The 19,021-nt window shown below is 49.4% G+C and overlaps 1 protein-coding gene across 1 annotated transcript in view; it reads left to right on the top strand.

The window, feature by feature from the left end:
* Window positions 1-456: 456 nt before the first annotated feature.
* hif1al (hypoxia inducible factor 1 subunit alpha, like) overlaps window positions 457-19,021 on the top strand; it is a 54,745-nt gene continuing 36,180 nt past the window's right edge. The window contains exon 1 of the mRNA XM_056283838.1: window positions 457-679. Coding sequence (XP_056139813.1) covers window positions 645-679 — 35 coding nt within the window. The 5' untranslated portion in view covers window positions 457-644. The remainder of the gene's footprint in view (window positions 680-19,021) is intronic.

The raw sequence follows: 19,021 nt of genomic DNA, 5'->3' as shown, positions 1-19,021 counted from the left end.
GAAATCTCGCGCGTCATCAGAATCACGTGACTGCAAACTCGCCATCGTAGGTCAGCTCATGAATATTAATAAGGGCCGGACCACTCCCTCTCATTTCCTGGAGACCACGGAGAACAGTGAGGTATATGTCAGTTAGGTATGGGTATGTAAGGTATATAACACAACGTAAGTCATCTTTAAACAAAAATGGTGCCGTCTTCAAGGTTTTTAGAGATCAATCAATCAATCAATCAATCAATCAATCAATCAATCAATCAATCAAGTTGCATGTTTTATGAAAAGTTAGACCTGCCCACGATCACTGGCTTTGGTCGGACTCCTGTTCAGTTGGCGGCAGCTGTGCGCCAGGAAATTGGATGCCAACGGCTGCAAATAACCAGAAGAAGAAGAAGAAGCCGAAGCAGAAAGCGAAGCAGGAGGCGCAGCAGAAAGAGAAGAAGAAGAAGAAGAAGAAGAAGCAGTCCGGGCCGAAAACACACGAAGGTGTCGCCACACTGTCGAACGACGCGGGGCGTGGCTTATGACCCTTTGGCTTTATTTTTTTTTACACATTGGAGATGCCAGAATAAACAATAACAACAACAACAACAACAATAAAATCCTTGGTTTCACAACCTCCCCCCGGTCAGCTCAGCGCCTCGGACATGAAGTCGACGCCGGAGAATGTCGGAGTCAAACGGTAAGAGCGCGTCTGAACGGCCGCGGCGGAGAGTTGTGCTCGGGGGTAGTTGCTGGTATTGTCCTGTGGTCGGGTCCAACTTCAGGACGCGTCCCGGGCCGGCCGGAGGGGGGGGGGGAGACAGGCTGCAGAATATCAGGGGCTTCTCGGGGGGGGGTAGGCTGCAGGGTGCATCTGCCAGCCTGCTCGGAACCGCGGAAGGCGTCCGAGGCAAGCTGGGGCGTTTCGCGGAGGGTCGAGAAAACCCCGGGATTCAGGGGCGCCGCTGGACCGCTGGGGTGCTGCACGGTCCTCGGATGCAGGAGGCTTTAAAGACCGTTTTCCACCCTTAACCTCCTTGTCTAAGATGGAGCCTCCTGTTTTTTTTTCTGCGAAGACGTCGTGGTCGTAGCCTACACCCGGGCTCCTATCTGGGTCCCGGATGGCTCGTAGCTGCAGGCTTTGTGGTGCAGAAGGCAGCCGCGCTGGACCGGTGCAGGCAGGCTGGCAGGCAGGCAGGCAGGCAGGCAGGGCAGGCAGGCAGGCAGGCAGGCAGGCTTGTGCTGGGATGGCTGCTGAGCTGAGCACTAGTCCCCCAATAGCACATGCTTACCTTTTGATGGACTAGAAATAAAGGTGGGGAACGTTGACGGGGAGCTCATGACTGTAGTATTTATAACAAAGGGTCAGGTGTAACTTGTGTGTATTTGTGGAGGCTGTAGGATGAAGTACTGCTTTCATGTCTGCATGGGTTGGTTTACATGTGCACCAAATGGATGAAACTCCACATCATTTGCGTACACAAAGTGATTGGTGGCGTAAAAGCAGCAGCATTCAAGTGTATTTCCGTCTCTCTAGCTGCCTGAATAGATTTGAGGCCCGCCGGCAAATGCAACGTTTTCTTAAGCGAACCTCAAGTAAAACTTGTTGTCTCGTCAGGAGTGAATCTGGACAGCCTGTGCCTGTGTATTACATCACATTACACACACCACATGATGCTCCTCCTCCTCATAACCAGGGGGCAGGCACTTAATGAACAACTGACTTGTGACTTCGGAGTGTGTGTGTGTCTGTGTGCGTGTGATGGGGGATTGCCTTTGCAGCCGGGGGGTTTGTGGCAGGGTGTTGTGTTACAGGTCACTGCAGCCTTGTGGGTGATTATAGACTATTAGTCCACAAGTGTGTTTTAGTGTGTATTTGTCTGCGCGACAGCTGCCATATACAGTAAGAGACTGTAAGAAGAAACGGAGCGACAGACTCGAAGCGAGAGAGGGCATGAGGAAGTGCACAGGAAGCAGAGGAGGCGACGAGACACTGGTGCACAGCCAGTTCCTCTTCTTTCGGTTTCGTATCTGTGTTTCTAAGTTTATTTTGCCATGTGCAACTGTCAGGCCTGCAACCATTTTAAAGAAGGCCTTACTTGCAGACCTGTGCTCTGAACAAGCACATTTGTTTATTTATTTATTTTATTTTATTTCCTCCCCCCAATTGTGTCCGGCCAATTACCCCACTCCTCCGAGCCGTCCCGGTCGCTGCTCCACCCCCTCTGCCGATCCGGGGAGGGCTGCAGACTACCGCATGCCTCCTCCCATACATGTGGAGTCGCCGGCCGCTTCTTTTCACCTGACAGTGGGGAGTTTCACCAGGGGGACGTAGCGCGTGGGAGGATCACGCTATTCCCCCCAGTTCCCCCTCCCCCCATTCAGGGGGGAGGGCAGCTGGAGGATGAGGTCGGCTGTCTGGTTTATTTGGCTTGTGCGCTTATGTAACACATTCCCCCAACAGCCATGGTGCTCTCAACAAAACAAAACAAAAAAACCGGAGAAAAGTTGCACGCTGCTACGTGGATGTAAAATAAAATCTTGCAGTAAATTCACCTCCTGTCCGTAGTTTCTCAGCAGAACCGGGTTCGAGCGAAACCGTGCGGTTGTCCATATTGTAATATCACCCTCCAGAGGTAACCACAGCTTGTGCTGGGGCTGGTGCAGCAAGCAGGTCCAGCAGGAAACTGGTTCCAGCCCTTGAATAATTGACGGCCACTGTTGTGAAAAACCCTGTAAAAACAAATCCTAGGCCGCGCGTTTCACAAGAGGACTCCCGACTTGCAGAAGAGGCCACGCAAACGAGCCTCGACAGCCCCTTCCGGTCCTCACACGCCGCCCGTCTCGGTCCGTCACTGCAAAGAACGTGAGCTTAAATACAAGAAATAAACACTGAATTTGAGGGGGAAAGGTACTTGATACTAGTGAGATGATCCGTCCATGCAGCAAGATACTTGTACCTGGCAAGACATCTTAAAATAAGTTGGTTCCAGTGTAGAAATGAGAAGAAAATGCTGGTTTTTAGATCAGATTACTTAAGACTTGCTGCGGCACAGTAATAAGTCAAATACACTGAATATTAGCAAATAATTGTTTCTCTCCCAATTTAGTGGCCAATCGCTCCTTATTCTAGTTCGAACACCCACCCTCATACTGCACGCGTTCGCCAACTGGCAACGATCGCTGCTTCGTGGAGTCCGGCCATAGTCGGATCTGACGAGTCCGGGACGCGAACCCCGGTCCCCGGTGGGCAACTGCATCGACACAAAGCCGACGCTTAGACCGCTACCCCACCGCGTCAGGGGAGGGAGGGGGGGGTGCCCCAGACACAGCCAACGCGAAACCATACCCGTCAGAGCAGCTGGACGCTGTCCTAAACATCAAGAGCTGTTAAGATTACTACCAAACTCTTGGAGCTGAAAAAGATGCAAGTGAAGCAAACAATTCTTCACTCAGTTGTCTGCATTCCTAATTTCAGCTCACTGAAAAAGGAAGAAGAAATCAAATCACTAAGTGGGAACTACTTAACACTAGTGGAGTGTGATTATTGCGTTTCTCGAAACAAGTTGGCTCGTCGTGAAATACGTAGGCCCGAACTCAAAACTAGTCCTTAATCCCAGAGCACACTTCTTAAAACAGGGAACTGGATTTTACCGAACTCACTAGAGGACAAGTGACATTTCTGTCGACATTTACTGACGACGCTTTCCAAGTTCGAGCAGTGGAAATCCAAGTGGGCTTTCATTTCGTGACAGGTGAAGCATGTTGGGCCATTGAATAAAAATGTATATATATATATATATATATATTTATTTATATATATATATATATATATATATATATATATATATATATAGAGCCTTGGGTCATTCTTAAATGAAGCAGTTGATCTTGAGTTTGTGTCCCTGAATAGTGAAACAAGGTAGAGAATGGTACAAGTTGCTGCTCTAGCTAATGCAGCTCGTTTGAACAATCAATTACTCAGCTGTAAGATTTCCTGACTAATTGAGGCATAAAGGACACGTTCGTGATCAATTTAAGCGTATACCATGAATTCAAAGATAGAAACTAGTAAATAACTCTTAAAGCAAGGTCATTAATCTCATATTTCCTGATGGAAGTGGTTAGCACGGTCGCCTCACAGCAAGAAGGTCCTGGGTTTGAGCCCCGGGGTAGCCCAACCTTGGGGAGTCGTCCCGGGTCCTCCTCTGTGTGGAGTTTGCATGTTCTTTCCGTGTCTGTGTGGGTTTCCTCCGGGTGCTCTGGTTTCCTCCCACAGTCCAAAGACATGTAGGACAGATGAACCGGCCGTACTACATTGTCCCTAGGTGTGGGGGGGGGGCTGTGATGGCCTGGCGGCCTGTCCAGGGTGTCCCCCCCGCCTGCCGCCCAATGACTGCTGGGATAGGCTGCAGCATCCCCGCGACCCTGAGAGCAGGATAAGCGGCTCCGATAATGGATGGATGATGGATGGATGGATGGAGTTTGACAACACTTTTAATGATGAACACTTGTCTAAAGTTTCCCGTCCACACCAGGGTTTTGTGGCTGCTTTAAAGAAGTGTGCCGACCATATTGAAACGTAGATACTGTAGAAAAATGATCCCACCGGCCACCGGAGGCCCAACAGTAAGCCATGGCTGATATAGCGCCCCCCCGCCCTCCCTCCCCTTCCGCCGGCCATTTTCAACGATGGCAAACGTGGAAGAGCTCGTTGTGAAAAATAACACAAAATCCCCTATTCGGCATTGTTTTGGTTTTAAACCGCACGACCTAAGCCACCCCTCGTGTTGCCCACGCATTGTGTGTACTGGCCTGGTCTTCAGGGTCATGTCTGACCCGCCTTCGTTAACCCTCGAAATTAAAGCAGCTTAACTTTTAAAGCCCACGTCTATTCTGCATGGGGAAACAAGCTGTCATCCGTCACAGACTGTGGGGCTCCCCGCTTCACCGTGCAGAGAGACCGCAGTTCATCATGGACACCCCTCGCTCTTACAGGGTCACACAGCACCCCAAGACCGTCTGAGTGCCCCAGTGGTGCACAGCTTTGAGGGAAGGATTTGTTTGGGTCATACTCGTGTGTTCATGTGCGACAGACAGAAAAAGGAGAACGTCATCGTCCATGTTGTTTCACACCGCAGAAGTCTGAGTCAGCCAGGCGGTGCCTGAAGAGGAAGGGGCTGAAGCCCGCGGCTGTACGGTTAATACCATATATGCAGTATACTATAGTATAAGGCCTACCCTATACAGTCCTTAACTTAACCTGGAGTATCACAGTTACAAGAGGAAGAGAAGAACTCTTTACACTAAGTGGTCGTCCTTAATTATTGTGCATTTTATAGATTTTCTGAAACTCGTCATGAAGACCACTCCATAGCTTGAGTCCTCCCCAAACGGAAACGCCTGTCTCACGCAAATATGAACAAAAACCCTGCTTCCCTCTTCCTGGGTGCATCTTGTTTATGGTAGTGTGCAGTGTGTAGCCAGATTCCTTGCTTCCGAGCGTCTAGCCTACGCCGCCTTTACTGAACTGAGAGCGGTGGGCCGACCCAGAACCCCGTGTGTCTGAATGGGCTTGGCCACTAAAAGATTCTGATTCTGAGTCACATGACTTGCCCCCCTCCTGCCCCGTGCAGAGCCGGGGGGGGGCATTTCTGCCCCTCGTTTCTGCACAATATGACAGCATGTAGTCAGAAAGGAGATAAACGGTGTGAGATGAGATTTGTCCCACAGAGGCTTGGCGTGTCCCCCCCCCCCCATGTTTTGGCCCAGTAAACATCCGGGGCGATGAATGTCTGTCTTGTTGCGCGAAACGTCAAAGTTGTTGACGGACGTTTGTCTTCTGGTGGACAAGGAGCTCAGCAGCCCGAGTCGGCTCGGCCCTCTCCAGGTCTGTCGCTCACCTCCTGACCAGCACACCAGGGAGACGGCTCGCTGCTCTGTCTCTCCCTCTTTTCCTGTCGCTCTCTCTGTCTCCCACTCTGCTCTGTCTCTCCCTCTTTTCCTGTCGCTCTCTCTGTCTCCCACTCTCTCTCTCTCTCGCTCTCTGCTCTGTCTCTCTCTCTTTCTGTCGCTCTCTTTCTCTCTCTTTCTCCCCGTCTCTCTCTCTTTCTGTCGCTCTCTCTTTCTCCCACTCTCTCTCTCTCTCTCTTTCTCCCCGTCTCTCTCTCTTTCTGTCGCTCTCTCTTTCTCCCGCTCGCTCTCTCTCTCTCTCTCTCCATCTCACTCTCTCTTTCTCCCACTCTCTCTCGCTCGCTGCTCTCTCTCCCTCTTTCTGTCGCTCTCTCTTTCTCCCACTCTCTCTCTCTCCCCGTCTCTCTCTCTTTCTGTCGCTCTCTCTTTCTCCCACTCTCTCTCTCTCTCTCTCTCTCTCTCTCTCTCTCTCTCTCTCTCTCTCTCTCTCTCTCTCTCTCTCTCGTCTCTCTCTTTTCTTTCTACCTCCCCCCCCCTCTTTCCCTCCCTCACTCGCTCTCTCCCCGTCTCTCTTTCTTTCTCCCCGTCTCTCTCTCTTTCTCCCCGTCTCTCTCTCTTTCTGCCACTCTCTCTCTCGCTCTCTGCTCTGTCTCTCTTTTCTTTCTACCCCCCTCTTTCCCTCCCTCACTCGCTCTCTCTCTCTCCATCTCACTCTTTCTCCCCATCTCTCTCTCTTTCTGCCACTCTCTCTCTTGCTCTCTGCTCTGTCTCTCTTTTCTTTCAACCCCCCCTCTTCCCCTCCCTCCCTCCCTCACTCGCTCTCTCTCTCTCCATCTCTCTCTCTTTCTCCCCGTCTTTCTCTCTTTCTCCCACTCTCTCTCTCTCCATCTCACTCTTTCTCCCCGTCTCTCTCTCTTTGTCGCTTTTTCTCTTTCTCTCTCTGTCCACTCTCTCTCACTCTGTCTCTTTCTTTTCTTTGTACCTCCCCCCTCTCCCTCCCTCACTCGCTCTCTCTCTCTCTCTCTCCACTCTCTCTCGCGCTCTCATTCTCTCTTTCTCTCTCTTTCTCTCTCTCTGCCCCTCTCTCCCCTTTCTTTCGCTATCTTTCTCTGTGTCTTGCCATTTTCAGCCTGTCCTCTCTCCTTTACTTGTTTTCTTCCGCTCTCTCTCGCTCCCTCTCTCTTTCTCCGGCTCTCACTCTCTTTCTCTCTCGCTTACTCTCTTGCTTTCTCTTACTCTCTCTCCACTGTCTCGCGCTCTCTCTTTCTCTCTCTTTCTCTCGCTCTTTCTCTCCCTCTCCCTGCGCTCTCCACTCTCTCCTCTGTCTCTTTCACTCTCTCGCTCCATCTCTCCGTCTCTGGCTCTCACTCTTTCTCTCTCGCTTACTCTCGCACTTTCTCTTACTCTCTCTCCACTGTCTCGTGCTCTTCTTTCTCTCTCTCACTCTCTCTTTCTCTCGCTCTCTCTCTCCCTCTCCCTGTGCTCTCCACTCTCTCCCTCTGTCTCTTTCACTCTCTCGCTCTCTTTCTCTCTCTCTCACTCTCTCTCTTTCAGCCCCTCTCTCCCCTTTCTTTAGCTATCTTTCTCTGTGTCTTGCCATTTTCAGCCTGTCTCTCTCCTTTACTTGTTTTCTCCGCACTCTCTCGCTCCCTCTCTCTTTCTCTCGCTCCCTCTCTCTTTCTCTCTCGCTCCCTCTCTCTTTCTCTGGCTCTCACTCTCTTTCTCTCTCTCTGCCCCTCTCTCCCCTTTCTTTAGCTATCTTTCTCTGTGTCTTGCCATTTTCAGCCTGTCTCTCTCCTTTACTTGTTTTCTTCCGCACTCTCTCGCTCCCTCTCTCTTTCTCTCGCTCTCACTCTTTCTCTCTCGCTTACTCTCTTACTCTCTCTCACTCTCTCCCTCTTTCACTCTCTCGCTCTCTTTCTTTCTCTCTCTCACTCTCTGCCCCTCTCTCCCCTTTCTTTAGCTATCTTTATCTGTGTCTTGCCATTCTCGGCCTGTCTCTTTCTCCTTTACTTGTTTGCTCTCTCTCTCTCTCTCTCTCTCTCTCTCTCTCTCTCTCTCTCTCTCTCTCTCTCTCTCTCTCTCTCCTTTCTTTAGCTATCATTATCTGTGTCTTGCCATTCTCGGCCTGTCTCTTTCTCCTTTACTTGTTTGCTCTCTCTCTCTCTCTCTCTCTCTCTCTCTCTCTCTCTCTCTCTCTCTCTCTCTCTCTCTCCTTTCTTTAGCTATCATTATCTGTGTCTTGCCATTCTCGGCCTGTCTCTTTCTCCTTTACTTGTTTGCTCTCTCTCTCTCTCTCTCTCTCTCTCTCTCTCTCTCTCTCTCCTTCCCTCTCACCCTCTTTGTCTTCCCGTATCTCTCTCATCACTCCTTCGGTGCCGTGCTCCAGCTGGCTTGAGAAGGCCGTGGAGGACATTGTGTTCTTCCTGTTCAGTATGTTCTCCATAACAGACTGGTTGGTTATCCTTTACCCTGCTGTTTATAGTACACACAAACACACACACACACACACACACACACACATCTGGACATTACACACACTGTGCACGCTCACAAAATGCTTGAGTGTGCACACACCTTGCTGTGGTGCTGCAGACAACATAACCCCCTCTAGTTATGTATGTGTGTGTGTGTGTGTGTGTGTGTGTGTGCGTGTTTGTGTGTGGTTCTCCCAGATGTTTGTATGCCTTCGCACATGTGTTGCTGCCCCAGCTAGCAGAGGACAGCTTATACAAACCGTCACGGCATACGAGGAGTCCTGTTGTAGCCGGCGCGGAGTGGAACCATCCTGTTGCTGTCGGGGTTAAATTGCAGTCCGCGTCCAACCATCTATGGGGGAGGGGAGGTAGGAGGGGGAGGGGGAGGGGAGGGCGCCCACTAGTAAAACATGCATGCACTTCAACACACAGCGGTATGCAAACAGGCACGTACTTGCACACAAAAATACCCCCATAACTACTAATGATGATTACAACACACACACATGGAGTAGTACGGCATAGTAGGCGAGTAAGAGTGAGCAGTGGCAGAGCTGGTTGCTCTCCGACCAGCGACACTCTTCCCACAGGGCTCCAGACTAACTTTTTACACTGGTTGCACTGGCACACCTAACTTTATCATTTAGGTGCAGCGGGTCATAATTTAGGTGCGCCCGAAATGTTTCACCGCGCCTTTCGGTGCTGCAGTCATCACACATGGGTCATCTCTTAACACATGATGTAAATGGTCGTAAGCGGGAATAAAGGCGCAGGAAATCACGATCGCCTCAGTTGTTTTTAAAAAAAACAAACTTTAAAAGCAGCGACGTTTAAAGTGCTTGGCAGGTTTAACGAGCGCTGCAGCGTTTTTCTTGACGAACAAATAATCGGTCACGCTTTACGTTAAAGTTGCTGTATATGATATTCCTCCCCCGCTACGTGTCGTGCTGCAGCACCGGCATCTAAGACCAGAACCAGTGGGTGCGTCTTCCAAACCTCTCCCCTCCCTTCGCGTTCCCCTCCCCTCCCTTCGCGGTTCTCAGCCCTCCCTTTCCATTCCCCTCCCCTCTTTTCGCGGTTCTCGGCCCTCCCTTCGCAGTTCTAGGCCCTCACTTCACATTCTCGGACCTCCCTTCATGTTCCTCAGCCCTCCCTTCGCCTTCCTTGGCCCTCCCTTTGTGTTCTCTGCCCTCCCTTCGCATTCCTTGGCCCTCCCTTCACCTTCCTCGGCCCTCCCTTCATGTTCTCAGCCTTCTTCGGCCCTCCCTTCGCCTTCCTCGGCGCTCCCTTCGCGGTTCTCGGCCCTCCCTTCGCCTTCCTCGGCCCTCCCTTCGCCTTCCTCGGCCCTCCCATCATGTTCTCAGCCCTCCCTTCGCGTTCCTCAGCCCTCCCTTCACATTCCTCGACCCTCCTTCATGTTCTCAGCCTTCCTCGGCCCTCCCTTCGCCTTCCTCGGCGCTCCCTTCGCGGTTCTCGGCCCTCCCTTCGCCTTCCTCGGCCCTCCCTTCATCTTCTCAGCCCTCCCTTCGCGTTCCCTTCCCCTCCCTTCGTGTTCTCGGCCTTCCCTTCGCGGTTCTCAGCCCTCCCTTTCCGTTCCCCTCCCCTCCCCTCGCGGATGTATTTATTTTCGCCTGCTAGCTATCCTGCTAACAGGAGCTACCCTAAAACATCAAGTAAAAGGGGCTTTAGGTAGCTAAAGTTTGATGGTTTCAGTTGAATGATTGGGACACTGCTAGCAAACCGCTATATAACTACAGTACATTTCTTTTGGGGGTTTTTATGCTAATATGAAAACAAGACCAAGATGTAGTCATTCATATAGTTTAGCATTTAGCATTACAAATGTGAAACCCCCTTGAGTCACTGCTGTTTCTCCACCGTCCAGTTCTTTTTTCTCCCCGATTGTACCCATCCAATTACCCCACTCTTCCGAGCCGTCCCGGTCTCTGCTCCACCCCCTCTGCCGATCCGGGGAGGGCTGCAGACTACCACATGCCTCCTCCCATACATGTGGAGTCACCAGCCGCTTCTTTTCACCTGACAGTGAGGAGTTTCACCAGGGGGACGTAGCGCGTGGGAGGATCACGCTATCCCCCCAGTTCCCCCTCCCCCTTGATCAGATGCCCCGACCAACCAGTGGAGGCGCTAGTGCAGTGACCAGGACACATACCCACATCCGGTTTCCTACCCGCAGACACGGCCAATTGTGTCTGTAGGGATGCCCGACCAAGCCGGAGGTAACACGGGGATCGTCAGTTCGAATCCCCGTGTTGGTAGGCAATGGAATATACCACTAAGCTACCCTGATGCCCCTTCACAGTCCAATTCTTATCACGCCGCCGAGGCAAACAGCAGTCAGCAGCGGCCATCCTGGGAGAAGGTGCAGGGGACGAGGCGTGAGGAGCAGAGGCGCTTGGGGCGGAGCAGCTAGAGGCCAAGGCACACAGATGAGGCCGCTCCAGAGGAGGCACACAAGGCAGGCCTTTTAATGATAGGAGAGTGGAGACAGGTTTGTACCATCTGTGCCTGTATTACATGTAGAGTTAGGTGTAATGATAAATCTACACAAACCCTTAACAGTTATTGAAGTAAATGGTCAAACTCGTGGTCATTATTCTTGCCTAGTGGGAAATGCCAGTTAATCCATTCATTGTATAACGATGCACCTTCTTCTTTCGGCTTGTTCCCTGTTTTTCAGGGGTCGCCACAGCGGATTTTACAGTTTCCATCGGTACTCTGTGAGGGCACAGCACCAATAGTGGTCATTGTTAACCCGGGCCTTGACCGATCCGCTATGGTCTTGTCAACCTGCATACTGATTTGGCAGAATTTTACATCGGATGCCCTTCCTGACACAACCAATAAGCCTATGGACAGGGGCACAGGCAAAGCGCTGGATGCCATCCCAGTATTCATGGACTTACACCCATGCCTGTCACCACTTCTACTTATACTACTACTACTACTACTTTCGGCTGCCCCCGTTAGGGGTCGCCACAGCGGATCATCCATTTCCCTTTACTACTTATACTTATGACATTACACAATGATATATAAGTTATCAAAAACCCTAATCTACATGACATTCTTTATGTTGTTCATCTTTTAAAGAGGAGTGTAGGGACCTCGGAAGGGGTCTTCTTGACCAGCAGCCAGGGCTGGTTTTTGATGACTTGATGGTGCATCAGCGCCGGCATAGTGCTTCTGCATCCACAGGGTACCATGGAGTTACCCTGGTTTGCGTGTGGAAACTGCAGGGAGATGCTCACAGCCTTGGAGAGGAAGTGCTGTGGCCAGGATTCAGCCCTTTGCATCAGCCGACTGCCATGGTTCTCTTTGAACCGCCTCTACGCAGGGTTTCTGCGTATTCGCAGGAACTACAGGGAGGACATCACAATTCTTGGCAGAGCGAGGGAGCCGGGAAATGACTCCTGGATTACCGCTACACCACATATAGGACGTTTATCTATTGGCTACATGGTGCAGTGAGCCAGGGAAAGCGGTTAGTTATTCATAGCTGCTATGTCTGGCAGATCAGGGACAAGTGGCCTGGTCCCCATGGGCAGTAGTATACTGGTTTTATTTCTGGACACTAGCTGGACCTCACAATTCTGCCATTTGGTGGAGCTTTTTTCTAATTTATTATTACAATTTATTGTTGTATTTTCTGTGCTTCAAACGTCAATACATTTTTTATTTTATTTTATTTTTTGCATTTTCCACCTTTATTGGATAGCGATAATGGAGAGAGAGAGAGACAGGGAAGGCAGAGGAGGGAGAGGGGATAACATGCAGCAAAAGGCCCGGGCCGGATTCAAACTCAGGCCACTATGGTAAGGACTCGGCCTCATGTGGTACACGCTCTACCGGGTGAGCCACTCCCCCCCCCCCCCAATAAAATCTATTTTCAGGGGGGAAAAAGGCTGTGATCAGTTACCTTTACAAATACTCCTAATGTGTTGTGGATCACCACATATTCAAGGCTCAGCGTTTTCGGTTTTTATTTTTCAAAGCCATCCAGCATTGCCGAATTTCGCCACAAGAGGACACTGTTACGTAACGTCACACGAACAGGAACAACTTTTGGATCCGTGGAAACATGAAATCCGGGTGAAATCAGTTTAAACCGATCTGCTCCTTTTAAAAAATCCGGGTATTTTTCGGTGAAAATCGGTAAAACCCTTGTTTCCCAGCAAGTTCTTCAGTGGGTGGCAGGAGGATGGGTGGGAGTGGGCCAAGGCTTCGGGGGTCGTCTGGGCGCTGGGTCCATGTATTGAGTAACCCCACATCTGAAGACGGTCTTTCCACAATGCTTTTTTCTCTCCAATTGTATCCGGCCGATTACCCCACTCTTCCGAGACATCCCGGTCGCTGCTCCACCCACTCTGCCGATCCGGGGAGGGCTGCAGACTACCACATGCCTTCTCTGATACATGTGGAGTTGCCAGCCGCTTGTTTTCACCTGACAGTGAGGGGTTTCACCAGGGAGACGTAGCACGTGGGAGGATCACGCTATTCCCCCCTCCCCCCCGAACAGACGCCGCCCTGGCCAACCAGAGGAGGCGCTAGTGCAGCGACCAGGACACATACCGACATCCAGCTTCCCACCCGTAGACATGGCCAGTTGTATCTCTAGGGACGCTCGACCAAGCTGGAGGTAACATGGGGATTTGAACCAGCAATCCCCATGTTGGTAGGCAACGGAATAGGCCGCTACGCTACCCGGACGCCCTCTTTCCCACAACCCTGGCCTGCAGTTGATTTGCCCATATGTTTTGGGAGTCTTGACAGCATACCACTCAACTGTCTGGCGTTTTCTTGTTTGTACAGCCTTTTGAATCTGGAACACAGCGTTCAACATTTTAGCTGCTGTAGATGAATGAGAGTTACTTGCAAGCTATGTGACTGCTACATTTTGTAGCATTACACCTAACCGCAAATACAGATATAAATATAGTAGTTAGCACTGCAACCAAAACGTGTTCTTTGGAATTTCCTTGTAATTTCCTTGTGTGCACTAACGTCTTCTTGCCATCTGTAGACAGCATAGGTGGTGTGTTCGGGTGAAAGTTGTAGCTTAGGGCAGCAAGCAGAAGTCTGGCTTCGTAGAAGGTGGTGAGAATGCAGAGCCTTTGCTGGCATACATCAGAATGTGGCTCTGGAATACCTCCAGGTCAGCAGTAGATCTGTGAGGACATAAATCACTAATAATGAATGTATTCATTTGTCAACGTTAGGTTGCCGCACATGTATAAAAACAGAATTACCCGAAGGTTAAGAATTTGTACACATTTTCCAGCCACCGCTTGTTCTCAGTGATATTCAGGAAGGCCTTGTGTGTTGCAGCGTTTTCTTGGATGAATTCCTTGTGGCTTAAGTCCTCCAAATGGTCATGATGGCAGGTTCCAACAGCCCAGGTGTGACAGCTACAGATATGGTGGATGATTCCAATCCAAAGAGAATCGTTTATGTTGAATAGCTTATTTCAACGTCCCAGTCCATAGCTCTAGTGTTGTGGCCTTCTACAGTAATTACCCGGGACTGAGGACATCGGTCCTGGGTACGATGTTAAAATGCAACCGTCGGCAACTAAACCGGCACCCCACTTCAACCCTTGGGTTGTTGTGAGGAGAGTGTGTGGACACCCAGCAGGACTAAAAACAAAACCTGTCAAAGGGCGGATGAGCTCCTCTGTGAACCAACGGCCATCCATACCTGGAGAGGAGATAGGGACCACCAGGTACCCCCCTACTGAAACACAATGATGACTCAACTGAGACATGTTGAGGCATCAGCTGTGCTACGACCTCCATAGGTTACGGAACTGATGATGATGATGATGATGAGGTAATCAGGAAATGTATCAGTATTCCATAAAAGAAATAGTAGTAATTAGGGGAATAAAATTTTTACCTAAGCCAGCTGACATATGTCCTCTTCATAAACGATGCATGCATGGGAACCCGTGATGTCTTCTTCAGCCATGATCTTGTGAGGCTCTGTAGGAAGAGGAAAATCATCCAATGGAGGCATCTCTTCAGCCAGTGTTCCAAGGTTCTCAGGGAGGTCATGTCATCATGTCAGGCAGGTCATGTCAGGGAGTCATCGACTGCAATGACGGGCAGACTGTCGATCTTTGGCCTTGTGTCCATAGCAGCTCCCAGTCTGTAGGATCAAAACGACAACATAAGTGGAATGTGTGTGTAAAACAAAAAATATACACACCAGTGTACTTTAAAAGCAACTTAGTGTAGTCAGTACCGTATATGATGGGGAGGGGGGGATAGTCCTCCTCACAACCTTCATCTCTCTCCTCAGCTGTTTCTGCTGAGGTACTTTCAGGCTAAGAGGATAATTCAAACCTGTCACACAGAGCTGAGGCTTTAATTCAAAGAAGGATCCTAAAACATATACCTTTACAATAACGACATCAAAATCAGACATTTTTACTTACAATTGTCCAGAGTGTTGACGTGGTCCTCGTCAAGGTCCATCTCTTCCTCATCGAAACTTGGAAGACTGTAAGAATGGTGAGATAGAGGACTGAAAGACAACAGGATGAACACGAACTTGAGATGACGTTCTCAAGCAGAGAATACAACAAAGCTCACCTGTCTCATCTTGATTACCGGTACTTTTTAAGGCTGTGATGATGCTCGAGGAGGAGTACAGGTCTCACACATACACACGTGCCTTATTTTCCCCACCCGCATTACGCGAAGACCCGCCCTACTCTGCCTCTGATTGGCTAGTACTCGTTGCCTTCATTCGTTAAATTGGCTAGGTTTAGGCACGAGGAGTGAAATGGTTAGGGTAGAAATATCAGGGCCAGAGCCAATCACAGGCAAAGTTTGATGTCTTTGCGGAATGCGGGTGGGGAAAACCAATGCTACACATACACAAACAGACCTGCTAAATTTCAGGCACACTGGTGCGACCAATGAAAATGTTTAGCCGCAGCTGACAGGTTTTTGGTTGCATGTGTGTCCTGTGTCAGCGCCTCTCAGTGGACAAACTCCTCATTGCAGTGTGCATGTGTGTGCGCGTTTGTGTTCGTATCTGTTTGTGTGCATCCTATCTTTCTTTTTCATCTCATTATCAGTAGTTTTGTGTGTCTGTCTATTATGAATACTTGTTTATTATGAATACTTGTGTATTATGAATACTTGTCTATTATGAATACTTGTTTATTATGAATACTTGTTTGACTAAAGGCAGTAGCAGTTCTATTGCTGTTATTATTGCTGTAATACTGCTACCTGTTATTATTAGCATCACTCTGGTATTTGTTTTTATAATGATGCTGATGATGACGTTGTGGTTATTATTACTGTAATTATTATTATTAGTAGTAGTAGTTATAATAGCAGTGGTATTTATGAGGTCAACACCTTGGCTATTGTTAGTTTCAGTGTTTTAGTTATTGTTTCAGTATAATTAGTATCAGTGGTAGCGTTAGTGTTATCAGTAGTAATGCTGTTAGCAGTTGTGGTAGCAGATGTTGCTATTGATGTTGTAAGTCTGTTCCAAAGTTAGTTATTTCCAATACTACATTAGATTTTTTAAAATACTAATATTAATTTCACTGCTGTCATGTTAGCTGTGGTGGTGGATCGATGTCTTGGTGCATATGTGAGCGTGTGCACAGATGTGTGCGAGTTGACTTGAGGACGTCCCTGCAGCAGGGTGAAGTCCTCCACACCCTTGTTGTGATGGGACGAACCCATCAATCTCCGTCCTCTCTGACAGTAGACAGCTGTGTGTAGGAAATACTACGACTCTAAATTATACAGTCCATATTCATGCAAAGACCGGACGGAAGTATCTGCAGAGCTCGGTGGAGAGGATTACACATCCATCACTTTGCAATGAGCTCTGGATCAAAACAGGGAAATAAGCTAAGCATCTTAAAAGAGTTTCAACAGGTCTTTTAGTAAAATGCATACACAAAGGCTCAAACGTTCCCGTCTGACCTGACAAACTGTGAGTGTTTTGTTTCTCAAGTTGTATTCAGGGCCTTTCTTGCTTTTCTTTTCCTCCCCAAATGGCATCTGAAGCAGCTGAGGTTGCGAATGTCTGACCCCACCCCACCCCCGAACCACATCAAGCAGTTTCCCTTCAGTCACCATGTCAAACCTTTCTTCTTTTGTTTCTTTTCCCAGCCTCCGCCCGTCCCTTTCTGCTGCCTGTTCACCGATACGGGACCCCGCTCCACCACTCGATTTGCACTCCTGACCGAGCGAATCCAGTAATCAGCTTGTACAATAACCTGTTCAGCAGGATCTGTGCAGTATCTCTGACTGCTCCCAGTGGCTACGGTCTTATCATAGCTCACCCCTACTCTGGTGCACTTGCAGCTGGACTCATGCTCATATTTTTTACTTGCTGTGCTTATATTTATAACATTGTACTTATGTCTTCCTTAGTTTACACGTCTCTAATCTTGCTGTACACGTGTGTAACAGAGAAATGTGCCGAATTCCTTGTGTGTGATCATGCAGCTTTAAAAGCAAAGGTGCAAGAGGAGCAAAATTTTGTACACAAAGGTACATTTTCCACAGACCTACCATCCATCACAGGCACATTTTGGTTCACTTGGTCAACGTAACTACTTTTGAGGGTATACATAGTCAGCCCGGTATCACGCCAAAGCGTGGAATACACCTGCCGGTCCTCAACGTGTCAGTGTCACGGTTTGCCTCCGCTCAGGCGTGAAAAGTACACACTTGTATGAAGGTGCAGTGCCAGCAGGGGGCGATGATTAACTCAATGCCAGCAGCTCCCCATGCAGGAAAAGAGGCATACAGCATTTTCCAAAATCCCTCCCCTAACCCCAACCCTAACCCTTAACCCAACCCTAATCAGAACCCAACCCTAACCATAACCCTAACCCAACCATAACCCAACCCTAACCATAACCATAACCCAACCCTAACCATAACTCAACCCTAACCCAACCCTAACCCTAACCATAACTCAACCCTAACCTAACCCTAACCATAACTCAACCCTAACCATAACCTAACCCAACTCTAACCATAACCCAACCATAACCCTAACCCAACCTTAACCCTTACCATAACCATAACCCTAATCATAACCAACCCTAACCATAACTCAACCCTAACCTAACCCTAACCATACCTCAACCTAACCATAACCTAACCCAACTCTAACCATAACCCAACCATAACCCTAACCCAACCTTAACCCTAACCATAACCACAACCCAACCCTAACCCTAACCCTAACCTGCCTTCACCTCTTAATTTGTCACAGTCTGCCTGAGCAGAGGCAAACTGTGACACCGACATGTTGGACCGGCGGGTGTAGTCCACGGTTTGGCGTACGTGTACTTTTCACACCTGAGCGGAGGCAAACCATGACACTGACACATTGGGGACCGGCGGGTGTATTACATGCTTTGGCATGATACTATGTTGAAATAGTAGGGGTATAATAGGGGACTTGCAGCAGGGTGGTGTATTGTACCTACACAGAGTCCAGCCCTAGTGAAAGTATTTATACTCCAAAAGGCACAACCATGCTCTACCTTGGCCATGCTCCAAACTCGCCCTTGATGCCGGCATCAGACTTCAGGGTGTTTTTGTCTTTCACGGTGGTCACCGTGTCAGATTAGGCAATATCGGTGCTACAAATTCTCGTAGCATAATGGTCGGGAGACTGAACACGTATGACCTCCAAGCAATCGTCGTACGCTGCCTTTCACGGTCTTGCGCGAGTTCATGGGTCGTCAGGGAGGAGGATCAGGAAATTGCCAATCATGGCTGCAGGAGCATGATGTGTGACGCTGGCGGTGTTGTGTTATGAAAAGAAAGAGAAAATGCTTGTGGGCGCTGTTGCGGCTTGTGCTACTGGAGAATGATGTCCCAGCATAGCTTAACCAGCGGCTCACCGCTTGCTTAGGGGCCATTAGGGGCTATTTCAACAAGCAGCGCAGGGTATCTCTTCCAGTGGGCTCAGGCCTGCGGGGAGGGACCTACCTGGAGGGAGGCCAGCAGATTATGGTGGTAGATACGGCGCCTTGTCTTCATGCAGTTAGAACTCTCCATGTGACGTTTGGACTGGGGGAAAAAAGGTTATTCGAACAACGTGGCTCCAGATACATGCCTTTACACGTATGTGTCTTATGTAATTCAACTTAAAGGTGCAGTCAGTAAAATGTTTCTGAGAGGACCACCCACCATCAGCAGCCTGTAGGGGTCCCGACACTGCTGACAGCCGTACTGCTGAATAACGATGCCCCGCAGATGACAAAACTAACGCTAACACCATCTCACACCTACACAATATACACAACAGACCCTGCAGAAAGTGTGTGTGTGTTTGTGTGATGATAATGCTGCTTGTCCTGCAGCAGCATCGCCAGCTCGGCAGAGATAGTCGTATTTGTTCTGTTGGATGAAAAGGCTTTTTGGTTTCTTTTGAGTTGTGTTGCAAAGCTGGCTCCTCCATGTTGGAAATGGAAACGTACAGGGATACGTGTTTTGTTGAGGAAAAATTGGGCTCTCTAAGACCCTGGGCTGGAACGCCTGTTTTGACAGCCAGAAATCTCAGCGTCTGGCAAAGCCGCCGCTCTGCAGCTGGCATGGCTCGACAGCTCCCCCCCAAAGGACATATTTGCCTCTCCA

Source organism: Lampris incognitus, chromosome 7 (genome assembly GCF_029633865.1).
Source record: "Lampris incognitus isolate fLamInc1 chromosome 7, fLamInc1.hap2, whole genome shotgun sequence".
In the NCBI taxonomy this organism is placed as follows: Eukaryota; Metazoa; Chordata; class Actinopteri; order Lampriformes; family Lampridae; genus Lampris; species Lampris incognitus.
Note: the sequence above shows the minus strand (reverse complement) of the source record. Positions and strands in the feature narration are given on the sequence as shown.